Genomic DNA, 27578 nt, shown 5'->3' on the forward strand with positions numbered 1-27578 from the left:
TTTGATGTTTGAGGATGCCAAGAACAAGCAGACCCATATATTGTAACATTTACGTTTTTTGAAAACATTTTAAAATCTTCTCCAAATTGACACCCTCAAATTTTACGCATGCACAAAGCACAGGTTTTTTTATGAACAGTGGGCAGAAAAAGGATTCACAAGCACATTCACTTTTTATACGTGCAACAGTTTCTATGAAAAATAATGGGCACAAATGTAGAGGCTGCCTTGAAATCTCTTTGACATTTTGGAACCGGTATCATGGTAATGTACATGCAGCGATACAGTTAACAGCTCATTGTTTGCCTTATAAACCTCGATTTCTAGTAGAAATGGGCAAAAGAGGGGGTGTGTGGACTAAGTTTAAGTTACCGTTTGAGTTCAGACTGACTCATGTCTAACTTTGAGGTTCAATGGTTCCAAACTCATGCAAGTATTTTTATGAGAGTTTGACTCCAAATGGTGAAAACAGATTTGCAGCTGCATTTTCTCAGTGAACAAGCTCCTTGGGTTGCAGCATTCCTGGGAAACTTCTTTCACTCATGTGCTTTAGTCCCCACTAAACATGGTACTTTGCTGTCAGTGAACCAGGAATCAGGCAAGGACCAGCATGAAGCTCCTTCCTGCCGCAGCACATCCTCCAAATGGGTGCACTTCTAAACAACTGTTCCCTCTGGATGCCATGACATGCTTGGGAGCTAAATTATAAAGAGGTTCACCATATAGGCAGCTGCAGGAAACCTCACTGAACGTCTTCCTTTGCATATAGATTTAAGGCATTTAATGAGATAATTTAATTACAGATTTTTCATCATACTGTATACATAAAAATATGTGATCAAGTGGCATAAAGCTTTTAGTGGCATGAGTTTAGGGTGCATATATGCAGTACATATAATGTAGTTTTAATTGGACCAGACCATTCAGGCATGAGGTGTACATGCAGTATGATACTGCTACTAAATCACAGCAGTTTCATACAGTTCTGCATTATGGCTTTACAATTATTTTTATACACCCTTTTCTGCACTAGAGCAATTATTTTTATGTAGCTTGTGAAAAAACAATCAAAACAGCTACTAGAAAAATAAGTAGACATCATCCAAACTTTCACCTTAAGTCACAGTAGAGTTGTTGCTGTTTCTGTGATAACCACTTTCTTCTTTTTCTTTAAAGCACATATGGTTGCACTTGTAATAAGGCAAACTGCTGTTAATAACCCAAATCCAAGCAACGCTATCCTTGAAACACTGTACTCAATATTACCAGTGAGATAATCCATTGGGAGAACAAACTTCACTGCTTGTGCTATATTGGATACATCAGAGTGCAGGGAAGCTTTATCAATGGCACGTACAGCCACATAGATGATGGTGATATTTTCTGTTGCAAAAGGTTCTGGTTTAAATACAAATATTTCCTTGTACCCAGCATGCTGAGGTGTCAGATCAGAAGTATTCACCAGAATAGCTTTATCAAAGTTGTCTCTTAGTTCCAGAGGACTTTCACTTGTTCTTATTTCGTAACTTGCAGCTGAAAATGGAAATATGTCAATAGAAATTATACAGCATGTATTTAACCCTGTAATTAAAACTGTTGATCTGTTCCTTTAGAAGCAGTCAAATTGTTAGCAGCACAAGTGAGCACCTATTCCAGTTACCCTATTCAACCATCTGAATAGTGAAGGTTGCATGCTGGACAGATCCCATAACAGAACACTTGCTCTGCTAACTTGAGGGAGACTTGAGGAAACATTTGTGAACTTGAAATCTCACTGAAGACAAAGATTCACAACATTGGAATTAATAGCCAGAATGGGCTAATTCTGTCCTCACCCAAAGCCTCGCAGCCCTACCAATTTCACTCAATTCAGCCTAGAATAAAGTGGTAAAATTACAGCAAAATTATTGAGTCAAAGGCTTTCGCTCTTCACTTCACTCTCTCCCTTCACATTTGGAGACCACATGGCTCCCTTCTGTGGCTGCTCAGAAAGCAATACGACACTATAGTCAAGGTAAGACCTCCCATCACAATTGCAAGCACCACTTCTGCAATTCTTTCAAAATCCATTGGCCAAGTCAGTCCAAAATCACCCCAAAATCAGGAATGAAATCCTGGCCCCATTGAAGTTAATGGCAAAACTCCTACTGATGTCAATAGAATCAGATTTCCCCAGGGACTTGTGTGGTGTACTATGTTTCAGGCTGAGTGTCAGGAATGACTCATATAGGTTATTTATGGGTGAACTCTGGTTCGTAATCACATTTTATTCATACTAAAGCAACAGAAATATTGGGTCAAATTCTTGGAGTTTCTTCACTTGCTCTCATACTTCAGAAGCGTGTTGGTTTGCACAATATTGTGAAGGTAAAGCCACCACTTCTGCAATTCTTTTAAAATGCACTGGCCTAATTAGTCCAAAATCACCCCAAAACCTGGAGTGAAATCCTGGCCCCATTGAAGTTAATGGCAAAACTCCTATTGACTTCAATAGAATCAAATTCCCAAAAATCTTTTGTGTGCTGTGTTTCATGCTGAGTGACAGGAATGGCACATATAGGTCATTTATAGATAGCATACTGGTTCATAATGACCTTTTTATTTTTTTTTTGCATATCAACACCGTAGAAATATTGGGTAAAAATTTCAGAAAGTTTCTTCACTTGCTCTCATGCTTCAGAAGCATATTGGTTTGCACAGGCAAAACCTGTACAGACACTTGAAAAAAAGGTGTGTTTTCTCTGGTTGTGCTTGCAAGTTTTTGTGAGCAGAGTTAAGCAGAACCAGCGAAAATTTGTTTCCATCACTGCAATTTCATTGCAATCAGATGACAAGCGACAAACCATCGAACATACCTTGCCCCTGGTCAAGATCATCCCCTGATGCTGTCCATGATAAAATAATCATATCGTTGGCTGTTCTGGCATGAAGATCAATAATTTTACATGGTGGAAACACATCATTATGGGGTCTAGTAGGAACTGCAGACATTATGAAGGAGCCTCCTGAGACTGTTCTGCTGAAGCCACCAGCTGTGGTTTGAATATCTTCATTACTGATAACGGAGGGTCTTGGTGGGTTCATCTGGATCTTACCTACAGCCACATACACAAAAAAACACTAACATAAAACCTCACCCACAACTGAACTTGTCTCAATATTTTCACATTATTGAGGTCTGAAGATATAATGACCCCATTCTGATCTCACTTATCCTGCTGTAAATCAGGAGTAACTCCATTGAACTCAAGTATCAGAGGGGTAGCCGTGTTAGTCTGTGTCCACAAAAACAACGAGGAGTCCGGTGGCACCTTCAAGACTAATAGATTTATTTGGGCATAAGCTTTCGTGGGTAACCCCCCTCCCCAATCTAGTCTTTAAGGTGCCACCGGACTCCTTGTTGTTTCCATTGAACTCAGTGGAGCTGAGAGACCAGAATCACTCCATAGTATGTGCTCTGTATCTTCAAGAATACTGAATTAATGAGAATGAAAATAATACCTAAGTGAAGTTGTTGGGACTCAGCATAAAATGCTAAGTGTTTGACATTTGCTAAACCTTTATAACAATTCTGAATGTAAGATGATTGATTATGATTTTCCAGTGCCATTGGGGTACATGGCACTTTACAGATGTAGAGGCAGGAGAACTTCCAACATCTGCTCTTTTCATAGGCAAAAACATAAATCCGTGTGGATTTATTCCTTCTAGGGTGCCATCTACATTACGAAAGTAGTGTTCTAGAAATAATGGTTTTAAACTTACTTTAAACTGGTTTTAGCTACCCCTTTTTTGTTCCTGTGTAGAAAAGGCAGAATTTAGTTAAAACAATTTCTGAAAAGCATCCAAAACTAATATCATCCAGCTGGGCAGATCCTTATACTTATGAAGATCTCTTACCAAGGATGCCAATGCTCTAATGCCCTTTAACAGTGTTTGAGAGAATGTGATGCAGTTATTTATTCCAGTGTATCCACAATGAAGTTTGTTTTACATGCCTCACACCGCATTACTCCATCTTACCATTTTCTATGTAACCGGGTATATACATAGAATGACTCCATGGCACTATGGGGTATGGTCTGACAGTCTTGCTAGCTCGTTGAACACATACTTTCAAGTTGTATCTGCCATTTTCAGAAAAAGAATAGATGTACCTGGAATAGACACCATCATTCTTGACAATGTCTGACCCTAGACAGAAAAAACAGAATTAGCACAAAGAAATTACTGCATTAGTTCGTTCTTCATTGTTAGAAGGAAACTAAAAGGCAGGGATGGAGGGAAATTCTGTTCTGACTTATAGCCCATGCAACTCCATTGACTTTGGTGCTGTACAAAATCAGAGAATAATTTTGCACAGGCTGTTTATAAAGTGACCAAAAGAATGCAGTCGGAAGCTAGAATGCTTGCTTATCACCCTGAGGGATGCTGACTGAGGGAACAGCTGATTTCTCAGTATGGAAGAGTTAAGGGATTTTCATCTCCTGGGCCTATTGCTTCCCAGCATGGATGATCATACAACTATATCATTAAAGCTAAGTGAGCCAAAGTCAGACCACTGTCAGAAAAAGGCCACACGATCAAACCACACTGCTCAGTTAAAAGACAACAATGCAGGTATTGTGCTTTCAACAGGCACGGTTATGCAACTGGAGGGAGCTCCAGGGAGGTCTTTATTAAAATTCTGCCAAAGACTGAAGGGAGGTTGGGATGATTTTTCTGTTTATGATGGAGTTTATTCCCTTTTTGTATATGGCTAACCTATCGCTTTCGGAGAGAACAGATCCCTGGGCTGCACAAAGAACATACATTTTGCCTTGGAATGCACCACACAATAGATATTTTCAAGAAATTTCCCAGATTATCCCCATTTAAATCTTCATCCACAACCAACACTTCAAAAAACTCCTGTGCTACACTATCAGTTATACGTAACACATTTTTCATTAAGTAAGTATACCCATTTCCATTAAAGCACAGGTAACTAAAGTTTGTGAGCCAATTGGTAGTGCCTTCTTTCTCACTGGTTATGAGAAAGAATTGGTTCCTAATTCCCTCACACTTCCTTCCTGTAAGCACATTGCTCGCAGTGTAAAATTTTTATGGGAACCCTTGTTAATTGTTGGTAGCACATCACCGTTGGCAGGTGATGACTTGATAAATAAATAAAACCCTAGTTACAGCCTGTTCTGGAAGGCCTTCTATACCAGCAAAAGACAGCCCAGAGCACATTTGTTCCCCTGGCTATACAACATTAAAATTGCTGAAGATGCCAAAAAGCCAAATGTGTGTACGATTCAGTAGCAAGTGTAGTCACACAAATTGCATATAACAGAGGACAAGTCAAGAGCACCATTCACATTAAAATCTTTACTTTTCCTGGGTGCCTCTCACATATAATCGGTGCTTTCAGAAATTGTTACAGCAGATTCAGTTGCCACACACTGCAGAAGCAAGAAGCTAAGTGTCATTTCAGAAGCAACAGCTAGCCGCTCTGAGGGACATTTGAGGAGGTTGGGGGCAGGGAAATAAATAAATAAATAAATAAATAAAATAAATAAAGGTCCAGAGGAGAAGCTGCAAACAAACACTTAGGTCTCAGTCCTACAAAGGGATTTTCAGGCATGGGCTCTTATTTCCACATAGAGTCCCAGTGACATCAACTGGATTTTGACTGGGGCCTTAGCTTGAAGGATGACAGCAATGAGTAAATTAAATAAGTGGTGATGTAACTGGGATTAGATTCATCACAGCAGTAAATGCTAGATAATTACACAAAAGAAAACAATGTATAAATCACCTTCCAATGTATAGAAATGTCAGTCAATAAAATTATGAAGTGATAATTACCAACTGTCTATAGAAAGCCTTTATAATAAGTATGGTGCAGCACAAAGATACATATCATCACTTCACAAAATACATAGACAAAGACTGATTTATCAGTGCCTTGCACCTCACATAGTCATTTAAAGTGGTGCAAAGCAAATGTATAATGGGTGTGAATGCTACTAAATCAGAATGGTGATGTTTTACATCCACTTCACATGGACGCAAACGATTGCACCAGGTGCAAGGCACTGGAGAATCAGGCTCAAGTTTCTTGCCCTGAGGAGCTAACAGTTTAAGGGCCTGATCCTGCAAATACTTATTACTGAGAAGTAATGTGTGTTTGGCGTTATTGGCTCTTAAAGGCTTGATACTACAAGCGCAGACCACTATCCATGTCCCTACATTTGAAGGGGAGTAGAGGACTGGGCCCTCAGTCAAATACAATATACACCAGAACTCTCTTAAGACTTCAGTGGGACTATTCACATGATTTTAATTAAGTGCATGCTGAAGTGCTTTGCAGAATAGGAACCTAAACTAGGAGTAATTCCACTAATGTCAGTTGCATTCATGTAAGTGAGATTGAAATCAGGGCCAATATCTCTCAGCACATTGTTTAAAAATCATACAATAAATTAGCAATTATGATAGCCCTTTGATTTTATTTTGTAAAATTGCAACATGTGTCACAACAGCCTCGTTACCTGCACCATTGTCTAAAAGTTCCAAGATAATTGGATCTCCAGTCCCTGGTTTGATAATGGCAGTTACATTTGCTCCAAGAATAGGTGAAAGTCCTTGACTGACTCGTGCATAAACAACCATCGATCTAGGGTATTCGTTTCTATCACTACTCATGTGGGCTTTCACAGTTATTGCAGGTATAGTAGAGTTTGCTGCTCGGGAAGTCACTGTCATAGTTAGAGCTTGAGGGGACGGGTGAGTATTCATGAGAGCGTAGGTCCACTCCCCAACCTGAAAAACAATATTTTAAAATTAAAGAACCCCCTGTTATACCAATAAAATAAAAACCAGCAGGATCTTATTAAAGGGGAAAAGGCAAAATACCACATTTATTGTGGATACAGAAAGAATCATAGTAAGCAGTTAGTTATAGCTATAACATTCCATTCAATCTCATATTTATTCACACATTCATTCATACAAACACACACACACAGGTTCTGCAAAGTTGTTATCATATAGTTACCAGCCTTAGAGTTGCTCATGCCAAGCCACTGGCCAGGTGGCCCGGACATGAGGAGGGAGCAGGGCCTTTTCAGATGCTCATCTGATGCTCCTGGAAGATGGTTTGCAGAATCAGACCCCAAAGTTCTCACTTTCTAGAGTCCATTTTTATAGGAATTTCTTACCATGCCAGTCTATGGGAATTGCTTCATCATGCTGTTGCTGAATCAATCAGCAGATGGCACATTCCTGACGGCTCCGTGCTGCTAGATGTTATCTTGTTCTTCGGTTCTCCCATTCTTGAGGCTGTTGGATGGATTCCAGTCTGCCCTCCGGGGGTCCTCTGGTTATTTCCACTTGACGCCTTCTTCAGCCGATGGACACTGGATTCTTAGGCTGGCACCTCCCTGATCATTCAGTTATTATCCACACCAAGCATCCATCCACATACATCCTCTATCTCTATTTTAATCACAATTGTTAATACAACAAAAGGGCAGGGAGTCTCTGGTGCTGTTTCTGTTGTTACAGAGTATTGCTTTGAGTCTCTCTCTGTGTGAATTGCTTTGAGAACAGACTCTGTCTTAGAATGTACTAACGCAATTAGCAGCTTGCAGGTTTCACACATAGAGGGAGAGAAACAAAAAACAAAACAAAAAACCAAGAGACCTCTTAATTAGTAATACCCTGGAATTTAAACTATGGGGAATCAAACTCATTTGTGATTTTAATACAGAACTTCTTTAATATGATCCAACACCCCCCAGTGATCAAAGATTTTAATTTTGGGCCTGATTCTGACATCCTTACTCGTGCTGAGTACCTTACCCTTCCAATTGCCTTGTTTAAATAATTGAGTAAATATTACTCTACATGACTAAGAGTGACAGAATTTGTTACAGAGTGTGATTTTAAAAAGCCTTTCACATGAGTAGTTTTTACTCATTGAAGTAGTCTCCTTTGACCTCAATGGATTACTCACATGAGTAAGGGCTACTCCTGTGAAGAAGGGTTTACAGATTCATGCCCTTCATTGTTATAAAATTCAGCACCTCTCGTCTCATGGAGTCTGAGTGCTCAGAAGAATAATTAGGAAATATATAAAATTTTAACAAAAATCTGATGCACTGGATGTCATTGTTTTAACAAATCTTGTTAGCAACTTTAACATGCACTAATTTTGTGAGTGTTTCAAAAGGAATTACACATGCTGGATTAGTTCAGTCTTCACATGCTCCTTTTCAACTCTAGAGATGTCTCTCTCCTTCTCCTTTGTTCTTGAGCCTTTTAACTTGATGTTTTTAAAGTACAGGTTCTTTTCAATTATGGCTTTGTAAATTTTAACAAATCATTTCAATCCTTTTGGTGCTACATATCAGACAGAGAAATAAAAAGGAAGAAAATGGACCCCCTGCATAGCAGTGAGGAGCTGGGGATGTGGAGGTGAATTCTACTGTAAAGGAAGTGAAAATAAAATGAGTATAAGCTTTAAAGTCTCTTTTAAATCTAAAGAGACCTATTTTTCAGCTCAGTGGGTAAAACAAAAGGTCATGAAATTGCAATGTGGCAGAGTCATCATATCGCATTCTGTTCAATTATTCCATATGCGAATGCAATTTAAATAATTCATGTTTCACACGAATTATTTGGTTTTGATCAAATGACAAAAGAGAGAAGTTAATTTCTACCTCTGCAATTCCTGGAATCTGGAGACGAGCTACCTGCAACACTGTATTAACCTCAAAGTCCTTATTGGTGTAGTTTTTTCCATTGGGATCAAGGAGAGTGATCTTTGGTGGTTCAGCGGTCTGCCACGTTACTGCAAAGAAGGTATCCTTTCCTATTGTGCTATCAATCATCACTGTCCTACTAAACAGCTTACAGCTCTCAGTCCTTTCACCAGCACTTTCAATCTACCAGAGAAAAAAAATAAAACCAGAATTACTAGATTAAAAAAAAACCTTCCATTTTACCCTTAAAAATAAAATCTGATGCTTAAATAGGACAAAATACTTCGTAAGACATTTGTCTTCATAATTTTCCCTCTTGCTCTGAGCATATTTTAGCAGTAATTCCACTGAAATCTGAGAAGTTACACTGGTATAAATGAAAGGATATTCAGGCCCAATGGCTTTCTTTCCAAAATGGTGCACACAATTCCCTCTACTAGATGGAATTTCTGACAAGCTCAAATATATGTTGGGATGATCCAGTGGACATAGTGTACTTAGACTTTCAGAAAGCCTTTGGAAAAGGTCCCTCACTAAAGGCTCTTAAGCAAAGTAGGTAACCATGGGATAAGAGGGAAGGTCCTCTCATGGATTAGTAACTGGTTAAAGGATAGGAACCAACGGATAGGAAATAATGGTCAGTTTTTAAAGTGAAGTGAGGTAAATAGCGAGGTCCCCTATGGATCTGTACTGGACCGTGCTCCTCAACATATTCATAAATGATCTAGAAAAATTAGTAAAACAGTGAGGTGGCAAAGTTTGCAGATGATACAAAATTACTCAAGATAGGGGAATGCAAAAGTTACAAAGCTGACTGCAAAAAATTACAAAAGGATCTCACAAAACTGGGTGACTAGGCAACAAAATGACAGATGAAATTAAGTGTTGATAAATGCAAATTAATGCATATTGGAAAACAATCCCAACAAAACATATTAAAGGATGGGGTCTAAATTAGCTGTTACCCTCAAGAAAGATCTTGGCGCCACTGTTTAGCTCTCCAAGAACCATCTGCTCAATTTGCAGCAGCAGTCAAAAAAGCTACGAGAATGTTAGGTACTTTTAGGAAAGGGATTGATAAGAAGACAGAAAACATCACAATGCCGCTACATAAATCCATGCTATGCCCACACTGTGAACACTTCATGCAGTTCTGGTTGCCCCATCTCAAAAAAGATATATTAAAATTGGAAAAAGTACGGAGAAGGGCAACACAAATGGTTACAGGTACAGAACAGCTTCCATATGAGGAGAGATTAAAAGGACCGGGAGTGTTCAGCTTAGAAAAGTGAGGATATGAGAGAGGTTTATAAAATCCTGAATGGTGTGGAGAAAGCGAATAAGGAAGTGTTATTTACTCCTTCACATAACACAAGAAGAGGGGTCACCCAGTTAAATTAATAATCAGTGGGTTTAAAACAAACATAAGGAAGTACTTCTTCTTTGCACAACACAGAGTCAACCTGTGGAACTTGTTGCCAGGTGATGTTGTGAAGGCCAAAAGCAGAACTGTGTTCAAAAAAGAATTCAATAAATTCATAGAGGATAGGTTCATCAATGGCTATTAACCAAGGTGGTCACGCATGCAATCCCTAAGCCTCTGACTGTCAGAAGCTGGGATTGGATGACAGGGGATGGATCACTCAATACATAGCCCTGTTCTGTTCATTCTTTCTGAAGCATCTGGCACTGGCCATTGTCAGAAGACAGGATACTGGGGTAGATGGACCATGGGTTTGACCCAGCAGGGCCGTTCTTATGCTCTTAAAATACAGAGCTCCTAGAATGTAGCACTCCTTTGTGCAGTGTTATTTGTAATAGGACTTAAGAATACTGTTGCTCAGTCAATTGCAAAAAAACTTTCTTTGGCTGTCTAAATATGGAGGAGTTGGTGTACTCGTGTGATCTTTCACATAAGGCAAGTACTAGGGCTGGAAAAGGCCTCTTGTGTTATTAATTATTTGTTGAGTGCTGACAGAGAGCTCAGTGTGGAGTAAGGCATAAAAATAAAGACAGCTGGGAGGAGATAGGTGCCCATTCTTTGGGTGTGCCATGGTTCCTGGATGGTCTTTTTCCTTTCTGTTTACTGTGACGTCATTGTTTAGTTCTCATTAGCCTAATCTTGTGATAACTGGAAAGTGATCAAGGAACGGGGCATTTTTTTCCATTTTGTCTCTGCTGCTGTAGCTGTTTATTAGCCTTATTAATTATAAATTACTATGGAACTGATCCTCGGTTGGTGTAAATCACTATCGCTCCATTTAAGGCCTGGTCTACACTTGAAAGTCAGGGGATGGGATATTTTACCAAAATAGTTATACCAGTACAATTGTAGTGTGGACTCAGTTAAGCTGGTATAAAGGTGTCTTATACTGGGATAGCTTATTCCTTTTCCAGTGTGGGAATAGCTGTATCAGTGTAAACACTTTTATACTGGTGTATCTTCATCCACACTGGGAGGGTAGTTAGAGCAGCACATGTTTTATCTGTACAGATGCCCATATTCAATGAAGCTAAACTTATTTACACCGGCTGAGGATTGGGCATAATTGTGTGTTCAGAATATCCTCCTTTTCTTATTGAGAGTCAATGTTCTAGTACATCCCACTCTTCTGACAGTATCTGCATATTTCCTCCTTTAAATCATTAGCACATTACCTTTAAAAAAGCTTCTTTGTTTTTCTGTATTACAAGTTCAGATTCCTTCATATCTATTTGTATGACAAATCCTTCAGTGTTCAGAGCTTTCTAGTTACACTTTGTTGACTCTTCTCTACAATATCTACTTTATACTGCAGAGTACCAAAGTTGTATTCAATATTCCAGATGCGGGCATAGTCACGTTGTTCTACAGCAATGTTGTTAGTAGTAAGGATGACACTGGATATGATTAAAAAGTTTGATTCAGATGGAACTCTTGGTAATCTATTTCCATACCCTTCTCTGCACACCGACAAAAGAAGCTCATGGTGGAGACACTTCTCTCTCCTCTTGAGCCTCTGTTTGTACCACTAGGTGATGCATGGTGCCTAGCTGAACCTGCTGCAAACCGTTGCACACCTCCATATGAAGAAGTGCATGTGCTCTAGCATGGTGCAGAGCTTGTGGTAAAATGCTAAAGCACAGCACATTGTACAAGAACTCAAAGTGGACAGACCGGTGCCTAGCACAAACCCAGCTAGGCCCATCTGCTGTCCTGTAAAGGTGAGAGTGGTGGTCACAGCAAAGGGAGGGTTAGAGAAGTTTGCTGTGGGCTGACAGGTAGGAAAGATGCAAAGGGGAAAAAGAAGGGTTTGTGAATTGATCAAAACCTTACAGGAGGTTCAATTCTTATTTAGCCTGAACTGGTTTGCCTTAATTACTACATCTGTGCCTCTTTCAAAATAAATGTATACAGTATCATACAAAAGTTTTACTAATGCTGCAGTGCTAGTCAATAAACTGGGAAACCAAAGCATTAAAACTGGTTACAAGACAGACCTGAATGGAATGACTGAAAGTATCTCCACTCCCTGATGAAATTGCGCTGAAACCATCAATTAGGTCATTGGAGTCCAGTCTATCTGAGGCAAAAAACGTTAAGCCCCCTGAAATAGAGTATGGTTTTTATTTTGTAACAGAAACTCAATTTTAGCTATTGTAGAGTCTTTTGACATACTTGATATACGATCCCAGATTTAACTGATATACAATGAACTCACCACAAGAATCTTAGCCCAACATTTTCAAAGAAACATGAGAATTGCTACACAACATAAAAAGGGACTTTAACAGCCTTGTGACTAAAAGCTCTCCCATGGCTTTCAAAATAGATCTCATCAGAGTGACAATCTGAACGTATCATCTCTTAATGACTCTGTTTATTTTAAAAATCATAGTAGTCATTTTACATTATTTACAGGATGCATTCCAACTGCATTACAGACCCAATCCTCTTAGCCTTACTAAATGAGACAACTTGTGACGAAGGCTTTTTGCATGAATAAGGATTACAGGATTGGACCCTGCTTAGACATTTAGGGCCAGGTTTCCAAAAGTGGCCTCATTTTTATGGACGTCACAATTTTTTTAGTGCCCAGTAGCTTTAGACATATTTGGCCTAATTGTCAAAGGTGTTCAGCCCCCAACGGTCCTACCGATTTAAAACAGAGGTATGGGTGATCAGCACTTTCAAAAGTGACTAATGATTTTGCATGCCTCCATTTGTGAGTGCCCAGTTTAAAACAAAGGGCCAGATGCTGGTGCCCTCACTCATGCTGGTGAGTTCTTACATAATTAGACCCTTTGGCTTTAATAAGGCTATTTGTGTGAGTAGGGATTAGACTATGCAACCCTAACCATGTAATAATGGCTACGCAAAAACTGAGGCACCAAAAATTAATGTTCACTTTTGGAAACTTAGAACTTAGGCCCTGGATCTGACCCTGTAACATACATTCACATGGAATAAAATTCACCTTTGTAAAGAGGCCCAACACAAGGTCTACATTAAGTCCCACTTCAATCCTTGGGTTGGCCCTCCACACAAGGGTTAATTTCACCTATGACAAATGGACCTTACTCATACAGTTTGTCCCAGTGATCTCAGGCATCTAAGTGGTTGAGATGGAAAATGGAATTTTAAGCTTGAGGCTTCTTTATTCACTGAAATCCAATTTTCATTTTTATATTCTGTTAAAATACTCAGAGTCTAGCCATGTGAGTTAGTTAAATAAGCCATCCAATCAAGGAAAAGAAACATTACCACATGACTTATCTATCTTACCAATGCAACACAAAAATCAGTATGTTAAATATTTGGAACGAACTGTTAGTGAGCAATTGTATAGGAATAAGAAAATTGCAAATAATTTTGAATAATGTTTAAATGTGAGAGTCTTGAAGTCTGCTCATGGACGTTTCAAACAGAAAAAAAAAAGGGAAAAATTGACATAAACTACTCATTATGAATTATCAGCTCAGCTCTGCAAAAGCAGTATTTTTTAGTGGTAGTCCCTTCGGAGTATGGTGAGACTACCTACATAGTTGCCCAGATTGTTTAAGAGAGACAGCTACAACAACACTGCAGACCACCATAGATTGCTTTAAACAAACACAAGAGGGACAGCACCACAGGCAAGCAAACATCTACATATTTACTTAACTTTACTCTGTTTACTTTACTACTTGAGCAAAGTGTTTACGGGACTGGGGACATAGTTTGTTTAAAAAAAAATTTTTTTTTACCTGTCTCATGGGCTAATTGTTCAACTTCTTTAGCAGCAGATGGGCCAAGAGCAACGGTGTGAATGATCGATCCACTGTTAATTACGTTAGAAAAGCATTCAATTATCCCACTGTCTTCTCCAGCTGTCAGTAATATAATTTCAGAACCATATATATTTCCTTCTTGGTTTTTAATCACCTGATAATAGAGCACTAAGTATTAATATGAAAAAATGTACATTATATGCTCTGCACATTCAGGTACAGGAAAATGGGATTGTAAGAGAAAGTATATCAAAGCAAACATAATGCAACTGCCCTTATATTCATCAATTTATCTGCATTTGGTATCCATTATGTTATGAAGCAAAGAAATAATATGGCCTAAATTAAGAATGTCCTGTATAGGTAAACTTCAGAAGGAATGAGCACAGGGAACCCCTTCAACTTTACCCCCTTCCCAGTGTACTTGTGCAGGACACAAATACCATTAAATAGCATCCAGGGGTTCTAGGCTTGTTTTCTTTCAAAGGATTTCCATATCAAATGTGCTCAGCTGTTTTTTATTGTATTTATTTTTATCCATCAACACTGCTGACTCTGAATGTCAAGCTGAATTCTTTCCTTTTAATTCACCTCCACCAGTAATAAAGATTTTGCTGGCCAAATTATGTTCTTGGCTAAACCCATGTAACCTTCCGTGTGTTTGTATAGGTGCAACTGATTGGAGCTGTTGATGCACAAGAAATAATGGAATTAAATGTATTTTAGTCATTAGTGTTGGCAGATATGACTCTGAGTACATACAGGGAGCAGGTCTGCTGAGCAAGTAGTACCATTGCTGTTTAATCACTTATCAAAGCAGAACTGCACTTTCAACAGTAGATGAAAGAGTTTTGGAAAGTTCAGAAACTTTTCATTTGGGTGATTTCTAGTTCTAAAATTGCATGTTAAAATACAGATCATTAAGCCTATGAATGACTGTGCAATGTAAACTAATTAAAGGAAAAAGTTATTTTTAAAAAAACCTAATACCCTGACTTGAAATATCCAATTTTTATTAATTATGATAGTAGGCTGTAAATGTATGGTATGTATAGTGGAAAACCAATAAAAGTTATTTAAAAACATTATAAATCAACAGACTCCATTTGATATAGCAACAAAAACCCAGAAATGTTCATAATTAGTGACTTCACAAGTGATGCAAACAGAAACAGTGCTTGTACTACTTCACCTCAAATCCCAGCTGCAGACCCACACAAATGTTTGTTCCTCCACTAGGTGCAGCAGTAGGTAGGTAAGAAGCAAGCTCTTTCCGTATGTCCTTGTTGACTATTTGAAGCAACTGACTTCTGATTTCTCCTTCGTTATTGAAGGTGACAATACCAACATAGGAATTGTCTTCAACAACTTGCAGTAGATACAATTCTGCTGCCTGACGCAGTCGATTGATCCGATCATCCTATATATAAAACGTTCAAAGCAAACAGTGCTATTAATAATTCACAATAATGAAACCAGGCACCTCTAAATTATCTGCTGAAAAGGACAGCATCTTAGAGAAAAACAGCATAAAATACTGCATATTCAAAAACTAGTTTCAATTTAGAATAAAAGGTGCACAGGGACAGGCTCTGCATGCCATACCAATTATTTAAAATTACAAAACCAAAATTTGCAGATCAATCAGCTTTACCTAGCAGCAGGATAGTCAAATGCTAAAACCCCCTATGTCAGCCTATACCCCAAAGGCGGGATGAAACAAATGAGCCCTGCAGTACGAAGTCTGGTACAGGATCAGCTACACAGGCAATCCCTGTTCCGCTTACGTTAACGGAGTCAATGGAAATCACAGAGCTGTAACAGCCCTGGTTTGGCTGGAACAGTCCTAGGTATTTACAGATGGTCCCAGCTGCCTGCTGTCATGTTCAGTGAAGAAAAGGGAGTTAGATTAGATATTGCCTTAGCAGGTTTCTTATTCACTTAGTAGAAGGGCAGCCATGGTAGAGTCGTGAGAGGCTGGCCGGTGGGCTGATTGCAGGAAAGCAGCTCAGGATTCCTGCCTGTAGTAGTCCAGTTAAACAGTGAGAGGGAATCAGTTGAGATGGGAAGGAATTCCTTTCTTGATTGGAAGCAAAAAAATGGGACCCTAAGGGATTAAAAGTACCCCCATACTTCTTCGTACTCCAATGGGCATATTTTCTATCAACATGGCAGCTGACCCTTCTCCCTCACACACAAAACACCAGGGGGAATAGATTCCAGGGCAAGGTTTTCTGGGATTTGTAGTTCTACTTTATTAAAATTAGCAGCGGTAGGAGTATTGTGGCAGTGCCTATAGGCCCCAGTCAGAAAGCAGGGCCTTGTGCTAGTAGGCACCCTATATGCATAACAAAAATACAGTTCCTGCCCCCAACAGAATTTACAATCTAAGCATATTATGAGAAACAAGAGATGTATAGAGCAGACAGACAGTGGGGACACAAGGTAATGGTGAGATGAGTGTGGGTAGTGCTAGCAGTCAGGAGTGCCAGGCTGCTACAGTTCTCAGGGTATATTTACAGTGCAGCTGGCATCATGTTTCCCAGCTCCAGTAGACAGACTGGCTGAGATAGCACACTAAAAATAGCAGTGTAGCCAGGGGTAGCTAGGGTTGCCAGGTGTCCATTTTTTGACCGGAACACCCTGTTGAAAAGGGACCCTGGTGGCTCTGGTCATCATAGCTGACTGGGCTGCTAAAAGTCCGGTCAGTGGGACAGCAGGGCTAAGGCAGACTCCCTGCTGGTCCTGGCTCCAAGCGGCTCCCGGAAGTGGCCAGCATGTCCGGTTCCTTGGTGCAGGGAGTGGCCAGGGAGGCTCTGCATGCAAACCCTGCCCCGAGCGTCACCCCCGCAGCTCCCATTGGCCGGGAACCATGGCCAATGGGAGTTGCGGGGGTGGCTCCTGCAAGGACAGGCAGCACACAGAGCCATCTGGCCACCCCTGCACCTAGGAGCCGGACATGCCGGCCACTTCCGGGAGCTGCCTCAGGTAAGTGCTGCCTGGCCGGAGCCTGCAACCCTAACCCCCTCCCACACCCAAACTCCTTCCTGGACCCCACACTCCCTAATCTCCTGCCCCAGGTCGGAATCACCTCCTACACCCAAAACGCCCTCCTGGAGCCTGCACCCCCGCCCGCACCCCAGCCTGGAGCCCCCCCTCGCACCCCAAACCCTTCATCTCTGGTCCCAACCCAGAGCCCACACCCTCAGCCAGAGCCCTCATCTCCTCCCACACCCCAACACCCTGTCCCAGCCCAGGGATCCCCACCGCACTCTGAACCCCTCATTTCTGGCCCCATCAAGGAGCCCTCACCCCCAACCAGGGTTTTCACCCGCTTCCAGACCCCAATCCCGTGTCACTTTCATTGGGCTGGGGGTGAGGGTGGGGGAGGGTGAGTGATGGAGGGAGTGGGGATGGAGTGAGCAGGGGTGGGGCCTCGGAAAAGGAGCACAGCAGTGGTGTTTGGTTTTGTGCGATCAGAAAGTTGGCAACCCTAGGGGTAGCACAGATCAGGCTAACCACCCAAGTAGGCACCCAGAGAGTCTGGGCAGGTTTGTACTCAAGTCACATGTGCTACTTCCAGCTACACTGTTCTGTTTATTATGCTGTTTGGAGCAGAGCTTGCACGTGTCTCTCTACCTAAGATGGGAAGCACACTTTCTGTGTAGACGTACTCTTGGAAGAAATGTTAGCCTGTTCCAGCAACCCCCCACTGGCAGGACAGAACCCAAGAAAATGGCAGCAACCATAAGTGGGAGCCTGAAAGAATAGCATGTATTATAAGAGTTCTGCATAAAAGCCATGTATATCTGTTATATGTCAGTGGTTCTCAACCTGCCGCCCAATGAGCACACAGCTGCACCCCATGTGACATCCCCAGGGCTATACAGGGAGTATCACTTGTGGCCCACATAATACATTGAGAGCCACCCACAGGGGTAAATAGGTTGAGAACCACTGCTATATGCAGATAGCTTATATATAAAGGGCTTCTTAGCTGAGCTCTTAACAGGGGGAGCCACCTCAGGGCTAGGAGTGGGACTTAATTTCTGCTTCAGAAATCTTTTGAAGCAGAATATTTTTCCACCTTTTGGATCCAATTACATCCATAACCTGGAAAATGGGGCAACGGGTCACGCATTCTAAATCCAAACATAGCCAACATTTGAACGGGTTGGGGTCAGGGACTACTGGTTTGGGTTCCTGTTTATTTGGGGGAGTAAAGAGAAAAGGAAACATTTTTAAAAGTGACCTTAGATCTTAGGTGTCTCGAGTGCCTGGTTGTGATACCTTGGCCCTGGTTTTCGTAGATAGTAAGCACCCATTAAAATCCAAGAGAACTTGTGACTTCTCACCACGACTAACAATATCTTGCCTAAAGTTGGACACCCAAACACTGAGGCTAATCAGAGGCTAATTTTGACATTTTTACCACAGTTTTCAGTCTTTGAATTTCATTCTCCCATCTAGGACTGTGCATCCCTGCCCTGGAAGCAGCCTCCACCCTGTGGCTTGGGGCGGGAAACGCTGCAGCTGGGCTGTGAGCCCCTGTCCAGGAGCTGCGACCAGCTCAAGAGCAGGAGCTGTGCACTCCCCATGGCTGTGCCCCCCACTGTGTCCCAGCCCCGCGGCTTCCACCAGGGGCTGCAGCGGGGACTGTGCACCCCCCTTGCTGAGTCCCAGGGCCATGCGCCCTCCCCCACCCCACCCCACCGCAGTTGGGTCTTGGCAGGAGCTGCAGCCCCAGCCGCGCACCCCCGGCTGACAACTGCAGCCAGCTCCAGAGTGGGGGCTGTGTGCTCCCCATGGCTGCACCTCCCGCTGCAGCCACTGGAACTGGAGCTGTGCCCCCCGCCATGGCGGGGAGGGGGGGCTCGGCCTGTGGGTCCCCCCCAGACTCTATTCCTCCCCCCTACTTAGCCCTGATCCCGGTTATTTTTAGTAAAGTCACAGACAGGTCAGGGGCTCCATGAATTTTTGTTTATTGCCAGTGACCTGTCCCTCACTTTTACTAAAAATAACCGTGACTAAATCTTAGCCATAATAATCACTACCATACACGTTTTTTTGTTGTTTTTTAAACACGCGTGGGCACGCGTAACAGGATAGAAAATTTCTTCAGCAAAAATAGTCCCAGGTTAGTATAGATTAAAGTGTTTCAATGTACAGTGTAAACAAGTCAAATGTGTTTACAATAAACAGATAGATATATTTCTGAGGGACAATTTACCCCATTCATGCTGTGGGAAACATCAAGAACTAAACAGATCACTCGGTCTCTCTTCTGTAGCAATGAGAAGGTAGGAGGAGGTGGTAGGCTGATGTTGGTCCTTAGAAGGGTGTTATTAAAGTCCATAGAGCTTATTATTACATCCCATGTGCTTCGATAGTTGCACATTCTGTTTTGCAGATTGGGAGCTTCTCTATTATGGTTACTTTCATTACAAAATTCAACCACCTAGAAGTGGGAAACAAATAAATAAAGCCAGCAACACAAGAATACAAATACTGATGTAAGAAAAATAATAATTTGGACTTATATAGTGCCTTTTACTACAGGAGACAGGAGCCCTTTCAGTTAACTTTATTATATCTGTTTTACCAACGCAATAACTGAGGCACTGACACGGGTTAAATGAGCTACCCAAATTAGCAGCAGAGTGCGGCAAGGAACCTAGAAATTCTCTCACGCAGTCACGTGCCCAATCCACTAGACTATTGCAGCCCCACAGAAAGGCCTCTGATCTAATATTACTGCTTAGGCAGTGTGTTTCCCTCTCATGTCCAGCATGCCAGTGCCATGTAAGAAGCATTATTTAAGACATCATGAGTAAACTGAAAATCTGAGCCCAGTCCTTATTTATGCAAAACTCCAATGAAAATCACTGGAGCTTTTGCCTGAGTAAGGATTACAGAGCTGTAGCTCACGAAAGCTTATGCTCAAATAAATTGGTTAGTCTCTAAGGTACTCCTTTTCTTTTAACATTACTTATATAATCCTAGTTTAGTGACATCCACAAATGCATACAACATACATTTCTATAATAGTTTGAAAAGTAGAGTCTGATTTGTGAAATATGCCAGGGGTCCAAAAGATATTCTAGATTTTTATTATGGACTATCATATATAATTGAGACATCAGTAGATAGAAAACAGTTCAGGATTCATTGGTAGCAATGTTTTTAATGGTTTGTTTACTGAGATAAAGGTTTAAACAAACTTAGCATTTCTAAAAGAAGGATAAAGTCTAATGTTTGCAACTGTAGAGTGGATTGTAGAAAAATCTGTTTTTATGTGATTATACTTACAGATGATAAGCTTTGCATGTACATTATTGATGACTTTGCAGTTTGAGTTCTCTCAGGAATAAATGCACATCCTTCCTTAAAAAGTCCCGTCAGCTCATTAATGACACAATTTCCTTCGGTGCAGGATTTTTTTTCACAGACATAGATCCCTGTAAGGTCAGCTGCACATCTGGAAATGAAAGAATATTTATAATTTAGAACTTCCTGACTGGAGTTAGGCCCCAATTATCGGTATGAGGGGAACCCTGACTTTAATGATACAGTTGTCCACTCGGCAGAGCCTAATTGCAGGATCATGGCCTTAATGAGTTACACACAATTAATGTGTTTGAAGAGGTGTTTTTTGTAGAAATGTATTCCATAGCATAGCATGGAATATACAAGGAAGAACCAGTTCTACTATTTTTGATTCCTCAGTCACTCTAATCCATTGAGTGAATCAAAAATATTAATCTTGCAGAATTTATTCTTGCTTTTCACGCATTTCATGGTTAATACTTCATTCTGAAAAGTGACTGCCTTAAAATGGCTTCATGTGGATTTATGGTTATAGTCTCTCAATGACTTCCAGATAAAATGTGCTAGTTTTAACAAGTAAAAACATGTTGCTGTTTTTTCTAATCCAGCCCTGGCATATGGGAAGAGAGGCAGCATGGAGAAAAAAGATGAAACAGAGACAATCCCAGTGGGCGAGAGCAGGTCACGTAGCAGTGATGGTACCAGTTCTGAGGCAGGAATGAAAGAAAAGGTGAGGAATAACTAGCCCAGCACAAGAAGCTCTGGAAGAAAGAATGGGGCCTGCAGAATATTGGGAGGGATTAGAGAGAAGACAACTAGGCAAATGGAAAGAGAAAAAGTGGGAAGAGAGAAAAGGAGGCAGCAGAGAAAAGGAACAGGCAGCGGACAGACAGTCAAATAGCTGGGGGCAGGGGGTGTGACAGGAAAGGGAATTGCTAAACCTCTGCTTCTCCAGACTGAGAGTAATTCTGAGTCTTACAGGAACAATGCAGTAGAAAATCAGGCTCAGTGTCCTTGACAAACCACGAACCACAACAGTGTTAAGAGAGGAAAATGCAACGTGGAGCAAGGAAAGGAGAATAATTAACACAATTCATATGCATTAATTAGTGTAGGTAGGATATTTTTATGTGGGGTGAAATGGGCACGAAGAGAAAAAGAGACACTTGAGAAGTTTACAGAAACAAACCAGATTGGTACCCTACTGAAACCCATATTTCTAAAGCCGATCAGAACTGGAATTTAAAAGAGTAAAATGATAGATTACCTTGTAACTTTAACTTGATTTTGTCCCGTTATATAGAAAGGCTTTTCATTATTATACTCATCAAATACCCCCCATCGAAGGTGGGCCCATTCATGGACAAAAACTCTACCTGTGGGAATAGTACATGGAAAATGAAGGGGTACTGTAAGATATATTCTAGTTGTTTGTCATTGCAGATCACTGTACATAAAACCAACCAGCAAAGATGTATAGTAACGGTCAGAATTGTTGAGTACCCAGCAAATCCCACTGTGGAACAGTGAGAGAGTGGGTGCTCAATATTTTTCAAAAAAAATCAAGCCACTTATATTGGTGCTTAAATATGGCTAACTTTAGACACTCTCATTTGAAAATCTTGGCTTTCATTTCTTTGAAAATCACCTTCTAACTTTATTATATATCTGGGCTTGCACTAAACCTATAGTGACACAGATGTGGAATGAGAGTTTTTTTTTTAAATATGCATTGAAATTGTAAGAAGGTGCACAATAAACAGTAATTAAAGACTTAAGGTTCCTGATGCATCCAAGCACCAGTACTTGATTTTCTGTTAGGTGAACTGAGTTCTTTAGGTGCCAAGGGAATGGGGCAAAAGCAAATCCCTATACAATTTTAACATAGGGTTTGCAAGTAGTTCTTCCTAGAGAGACATCTGTGAAACATTTGCAACAAAGGGTTCAACTATGCAATTTTCCATTTTTTTCATTTTATTACGAATTCAGACATGGTACTTATGTGTAAAATTTGCACGCATTTTCTTCTGAAAATGGGCCCATTGCACAGCTAATTTGGCTTTGAATTTTCCCATCTATTTGATGGAAAAAAGTCACTGAACTGAAACTCACAGAAAAGTTAAATCTCTCAGTCAATCTCTCTGCAATGGGCACTCACTCATCCCCACGCTCATCATGTGAGTTCTGTGTTTGGGGAGCAGTCTTACCCAAAGTGAAACGGAAAAAAGTTTTCAATAATTTCCACAGTTTTCACACACCATTATTCGACTGACAGACTTTCTTCAGAAGAGAATTGCTCAAAAAAACTCCAGCCAACCAAAACAATCCAAGTTCAGCTTGGGCTCTAATTTTCCATGCTTGAAAGAAACAGAGAGGTTAATGGCCAGATCTAACTCCCATTGAAGTGATCCCAAGTTAGTTGCCTCCTCTGAGTCAAAGGCAGACAGTTTCACACCCTACCTTGTGCTCATGATAAAATTAACTTGTCTTCAATTACACATATATGATATTTTAGATTACTAGTTAAGCTTTTTCATGTATGCTTGAATATATAATGTGATGCAAATGAATTAATATTACTATGACAACCTTAACTTCAGCATTCTTTGACTTTTTAACTTTCATGGACTCAAGTCTTGCAAACCCTTACTCAGGCACTCACATAAGTGATTGCAAAGATGATCACCTGGAAGCTCACAAGTGGCACAACCATGAATCATGAAAGTCAATTATTAGGAGGAGAAAGAGGTAACATTGTCATAGCCAGCCCAGTAAGTACTTCTCCAAACCTGACTTGCATTAATCACATAAGTAGTCCCAATGAAGTCAGTGGGACTACTCAGCATTTTTAGCCTTATGAATACTTATCTATGTCATTGATATCATTGCATTCAATGTGTGCTTTTGCATTTAACAAAATTAACTTCATGTCCCATGTAATGAGTGGATAATCTTGATAAAGATAATTTTTGGAATACTATCAGTTTTCCATATTTATAATTGGTTGGACGTCACAAGTGGTTGCTGTGTTATTGTAGTCATGTTGGTCCCAGGATATGAGAAAGACAAAGTGAGTAAGGTAACTTTTACTGGACTAACTTCTGTTGGTGAAAGAGATAAGCTTCTCAGAACTCTTCTTCAGACCTGAGCTTAAAAGCTTGTCTCTTTTATCAACAGAAGTTGGTCCAGTAAAAGAAATTTCCTCACCCACCTTATCTCTGGATTTCATCATGTCTATCATTTTAAATAGGGATGATATAGGTATATTTAAGCATGCCCTGGTGCAGAGAGAATCGACTAGATATATGACCGCATGTACATTTCTATGATTTTTTGGCCACACATTTGAGGAGAGGCAAACCTGGACTATTGTTTAGCTACTCTACAGAAAGTGTATTTTTGGGCGGGGAGAGGGGGAGAAATATTATTTCAGTCCTGCAAAGTGCTGAGATCCTAATAACCTACTTCACAGTGGTGTGAGGCATTATTAATGTTTGCAAAGCAATCTGAGATCTTCAAATGGAAGGAGCAATACAAGTACCGAGTATTATTACGACTCTTGGCATACTTAGTAATTGCACTTCTACACACGTGAAAGTGACAGCACCTATTATATAGAGAATCCTCACAGATACACCTCTTTTGCTGAACACAACTGAGAATAAAAACAGAAAATTAAGAATAATTTAGTTAATTTACCCCGTGATCCATAGACATCAATCAAATAATCATTTACTAGGAAGTTAGGTGTGAAATGTATATATTTTCCCATGCTTCCACATTCTCCATATTGTAGGGTATATGGCTCATCTCCATGTTTCCAATAAGGAGCAGCAACTATGACCTCTGCCTAAAATTACAAAAACGTCATATTTAATGAATTAAGTGTAATAATATTTTGTTCTGTGTAAGTACAGCGTCTAGCACAAAGGGGTCCTGGTCCGTGACTGGGACCCTTAAGTGCTATTACAATACAAATCATAAACAAAAACATTCGGAGTCTTACTTTCATTTACACTAAGGCCACATTACACTTTTCTGGGAGAATAAAGGGGACTTAAAGTGGGAGAAAATTACATTTATACTCATACTCAGGCCTCCTTACATGACTACCATGTGTAAAATGGCCTTAAGGCAAATAAGAATCAGTCACTGTACATATAGCAATAACCAGAGACACCACAGTCCAGCAAATACTTCTATAACACGTGCAGTTTTCTTGATAATACTCTTTTCATACTTGTTTCCTTTCTAGTATGTAGCCAGTTTCTTCCTTTCAAAAGTGCTGTTTTACACTTTCTATCTCTCTGTGACAGTAGAAACACATTAACTTATTTTGGAAATCATTTTAATATTATTTTTGCCTAGTATTGATAACATTCATTCAAATAATTAGCCAAACAAGTTTTTCTTTATTTTTCTCTAATATTTTCCCCCCAGTCAGAAAACATATGCCAAGAGTAATAAGCGAAACTTTTTCTTTGTGAGCCTCCCACTCACCGCCGTCAACCTGCTATTAAAACTCCATGGATCACCCGTGCCACAATAACTGTTTTTCTGCATATAAAAGCCAGGGCCAGCATTAGGGGGTAGCAAGCAAGGCAACTGCCCGGGGCCCCATGCCACAGGTGGCCCTGTGAAGCTAGAGTTGCGCAGGCTTCAGCTTCAGCTCCGGCTTTCTGCCCTGGGTCACAGCAAATCTAATGTTGGCCCTGCTTGGCAGTCCTCCCTGAAACCTACTCGCGGATCCCCAGGGGTCCTTGGACCCCTGGCTGAGAACCACTGCTGTATAACACTGGTAGGGAAGATTGAAGTTGCCCCAACTGTAGGTATAGGCAAACAAAAACATTCAGAGAATCTCTGGGTTTAATGCTATCAAGGGGCATGAAGGAATGTGCACAAACTACAAACTTAAGTGGGATTTACAGAACAGCAAGCCTGCCCACTGGGTGACTTTTTACTTGTGAATACTGATATAGTCCAGAGGTTTTGTAGGTGAGCAGCATCCTCAGCTGTAGACAGGACAGTCAAGGGGAAGTCAAATCCAGAAATGCCTTAATGAGCCTTCATTCTTGCCATCCAAATAGTTGAGAGTGAAAGAAGGGGGCAAGAAGAGGAGCAGACAGCAGGTCCTTGGTGCTGTGACGTAGCTTTTGCACACTGTGGGCTGGGGGGGAGGGTGTGTATCTGGCATGGGGAGGGGACAGACTCAATGGTGGAAATGGATGTTTAGAGTCCTTGGGGTAAAAGGAACATTCACTTTTAAAACATGCTCATGACAGTACTTCAGTTTCTAAGACAGGCTTTAAATATTACCTTTTCATATGATTCATGTTTTGGTTTCCCATAATTGTTTGCTTTCCATGTAGCAGGTATTAAAATCTTTATATTCTGGAAATAGACTCTTCTTTGTGTAGCATTGAACAAATAAAAAGAAGCTTCAGTTATCATTTCCTAGTAATAAAATGAAATAAAAAGAAAACAGTAAACTTACTGGAGTCACTGGGGCATTAGGTCAGTGGTGTATGTTACTATGCACAGCAAGAGCTGTAGAAAAGTTACTGGACAATCAGAAGAAGAAAATATAATGAGGCTACTTCACATTTTTACAGCGTTTTCATCCAAGGATTGCAATTTTTCTTTCCAAACGTGAATGAAATCCCACACCACCTTTGTGAGGTTAAACTAAATGTTGTTATTGTCACTTTACAGACTGATAAGCTGAGCCACATAAGGGTCGTAACAAGACTACAGAGGGAATCAGTGTCAGAGCCAGAAACTGAGACCTGACTCCTGCTCCTCGGCTTCACCCACTAGTCACACCACCTTTTGGTGATAAGTACAACTACAAACAATAAAGCGTAACATTTGTGCAACTTGCTGGTATAAATTAAGCTTGAACAGTCTCACTTAAAGTCAGTTTTATTGAAACAGGTTATACATACATACTGCACTGGACTTGTCTGGACAATTATAATTGCCTTAACTTTCACAATATCAGTCAGGAGTGGAACTAGGAGAACAACTGGCTTTGGAGCTGTTACTGCAGATTCCCTTTCATGTTGAAACTCTGGGCCTGTTGAAGGCCACACCTTCTCAGATGAACACCTGGATATTAATGTAGCAGCAACGTGCTGGCAAAATACTAAACGCATCATAGACTCACAGAGTCTAAGGCAAGAAGGGACCGTTGTGATTATCTAGTCTGACCTCCACTATAACACAGGCCATAGAACTTCTTCACTATGATTCTGGGAGCAGATGTCTTTATCTAAAAAAATTGTGATACCCTATGTCCTGGGCTTCCGCAGGGCCACCCCATGTGCATTTTATTTGAATCTATACCTAGGCAATAACTTCATCAACAGAAACACAGTTACTGGTGTATTACTGCACATGGCTTTTTTAAAAATACCCAGCACCATTAATGTCAGGAGTTTGCTTCATTCCTGTGAGCTTGCAACAAGGAATTCCTTGCAGCTTTCAGTGAAAAATACTTTGTGAAAACCTAGGGGAGGGTCAGACTTTTTAAAAACAAAAACGCTCAGCTCTGACATTTCTGCAGCCCACAAGGGGAGGTGAAGGCCAAAGGGGGTGTAAGCAGAGTGAGCCTGTGTGCCAATAAACTGACTAGTCCAACCCAGCATTGCACTGGCTTGCTGCTGCCTTACTGAACTGGTGCTACTCTGGGGGGTGAGCTATAGGACTGTTCAAGCTGCAGGGAAACCGGTTTGTACTGCAGGAGGAGCTCGAGCAGAACTGAGGCCTCACGTGGGGCCTCTTACCTTGATGCTTGCGAGGAGCTTCTCGTCTTCTGGCACCTGCGGGTTAATCGCAACAAGCAGCCCATCGTAGCCATTGCCCCGCAGCAGCACCGCAGCGCCCCGGGCCGCCGCCAGAGTGAGCAGCAGCGCCAGCAGCCAGCCTGCCGCAGCAGCCCCCTCTCCGCAGCTCATCCCGCAGGCAACGGGGGACTCACACCCCGCACACTGGCCCTCCTGCCTGCACGATGCCGAGCTCACTAGCTAGGACTGGGGAGGAGCGCGGCCCCTCTGTGGAGCGGGGCAGGGCGGTTTAGGAACTGGCCCGGCTCACCGCACCCTCGGCTGGGCTCCTAACCTGCTCGCCCGTTTTTCTCCACTCCCTCCCGCAGTGGGAGCAGCAAGAGAGCATCTTGCTAACCACCCCCGCCCTGGCAGGAGGAGCAGAGATTAGTGCGCGCGAGAGAAATCCCCAATCTTTCTGGTC

At 41.1% G+C, this 27578-nt stretch overlaps 1 protein-coding gene across 1 annotated transcript; it reads right to left on the reverse strand.

Annotated features, from left to right (window-relative positions):
- Positions 1 to 993: 993 nt before the first annotated feature.
- On the reverse strand, positions 994 to 27286 carry LOC141993014 (calcium-activated chloride channel regulator 2-like). Its single transcript, XM_074962355.1, has 15 exons — positions 27116 to 27286; positions 25647 to 25784; positions 24030 to 24180; positions 22589 to 22687; positions 21598 to 21706; positions 20313 to 20481; positions 19234 to 19461; positions 15196 to 15423; positions 13980 to 14157; positions 12234 to 12340; positions 8712 to 8936; positions 6540 to 6810; positions 4024 to 4194; positions 2856 to 3095; positions 994 to 1533 (listed from the first exon to the last, which is right to left on the reverse strand). Exons 1-15 carry the CDS (start codon positions 27284 to 27286, stop codon positions 1121 to 1123), a joined length of 2898 nt encoding a protein of 965 aa, XP_074818456.1. The 3' UTR covers positions 994 to 1120.
- Between the last annotated feature and the right edge of the window lie 292 nt (positions 27287 to 27578).

This window comes from Natator depressus, chromosome 8, assembly GCF_965152275.1.
Source record: "Natator depressus isolate rNatDep1 chromosome 8, rNatDep2.hap1, whole genome shotgun sequence".
In the NCBI taxonomy this organism is placed as follows: Eukaryota; Metazoa; Chordata; order Testudines; family Cheloniidae; genus Natator; species Natator depressus.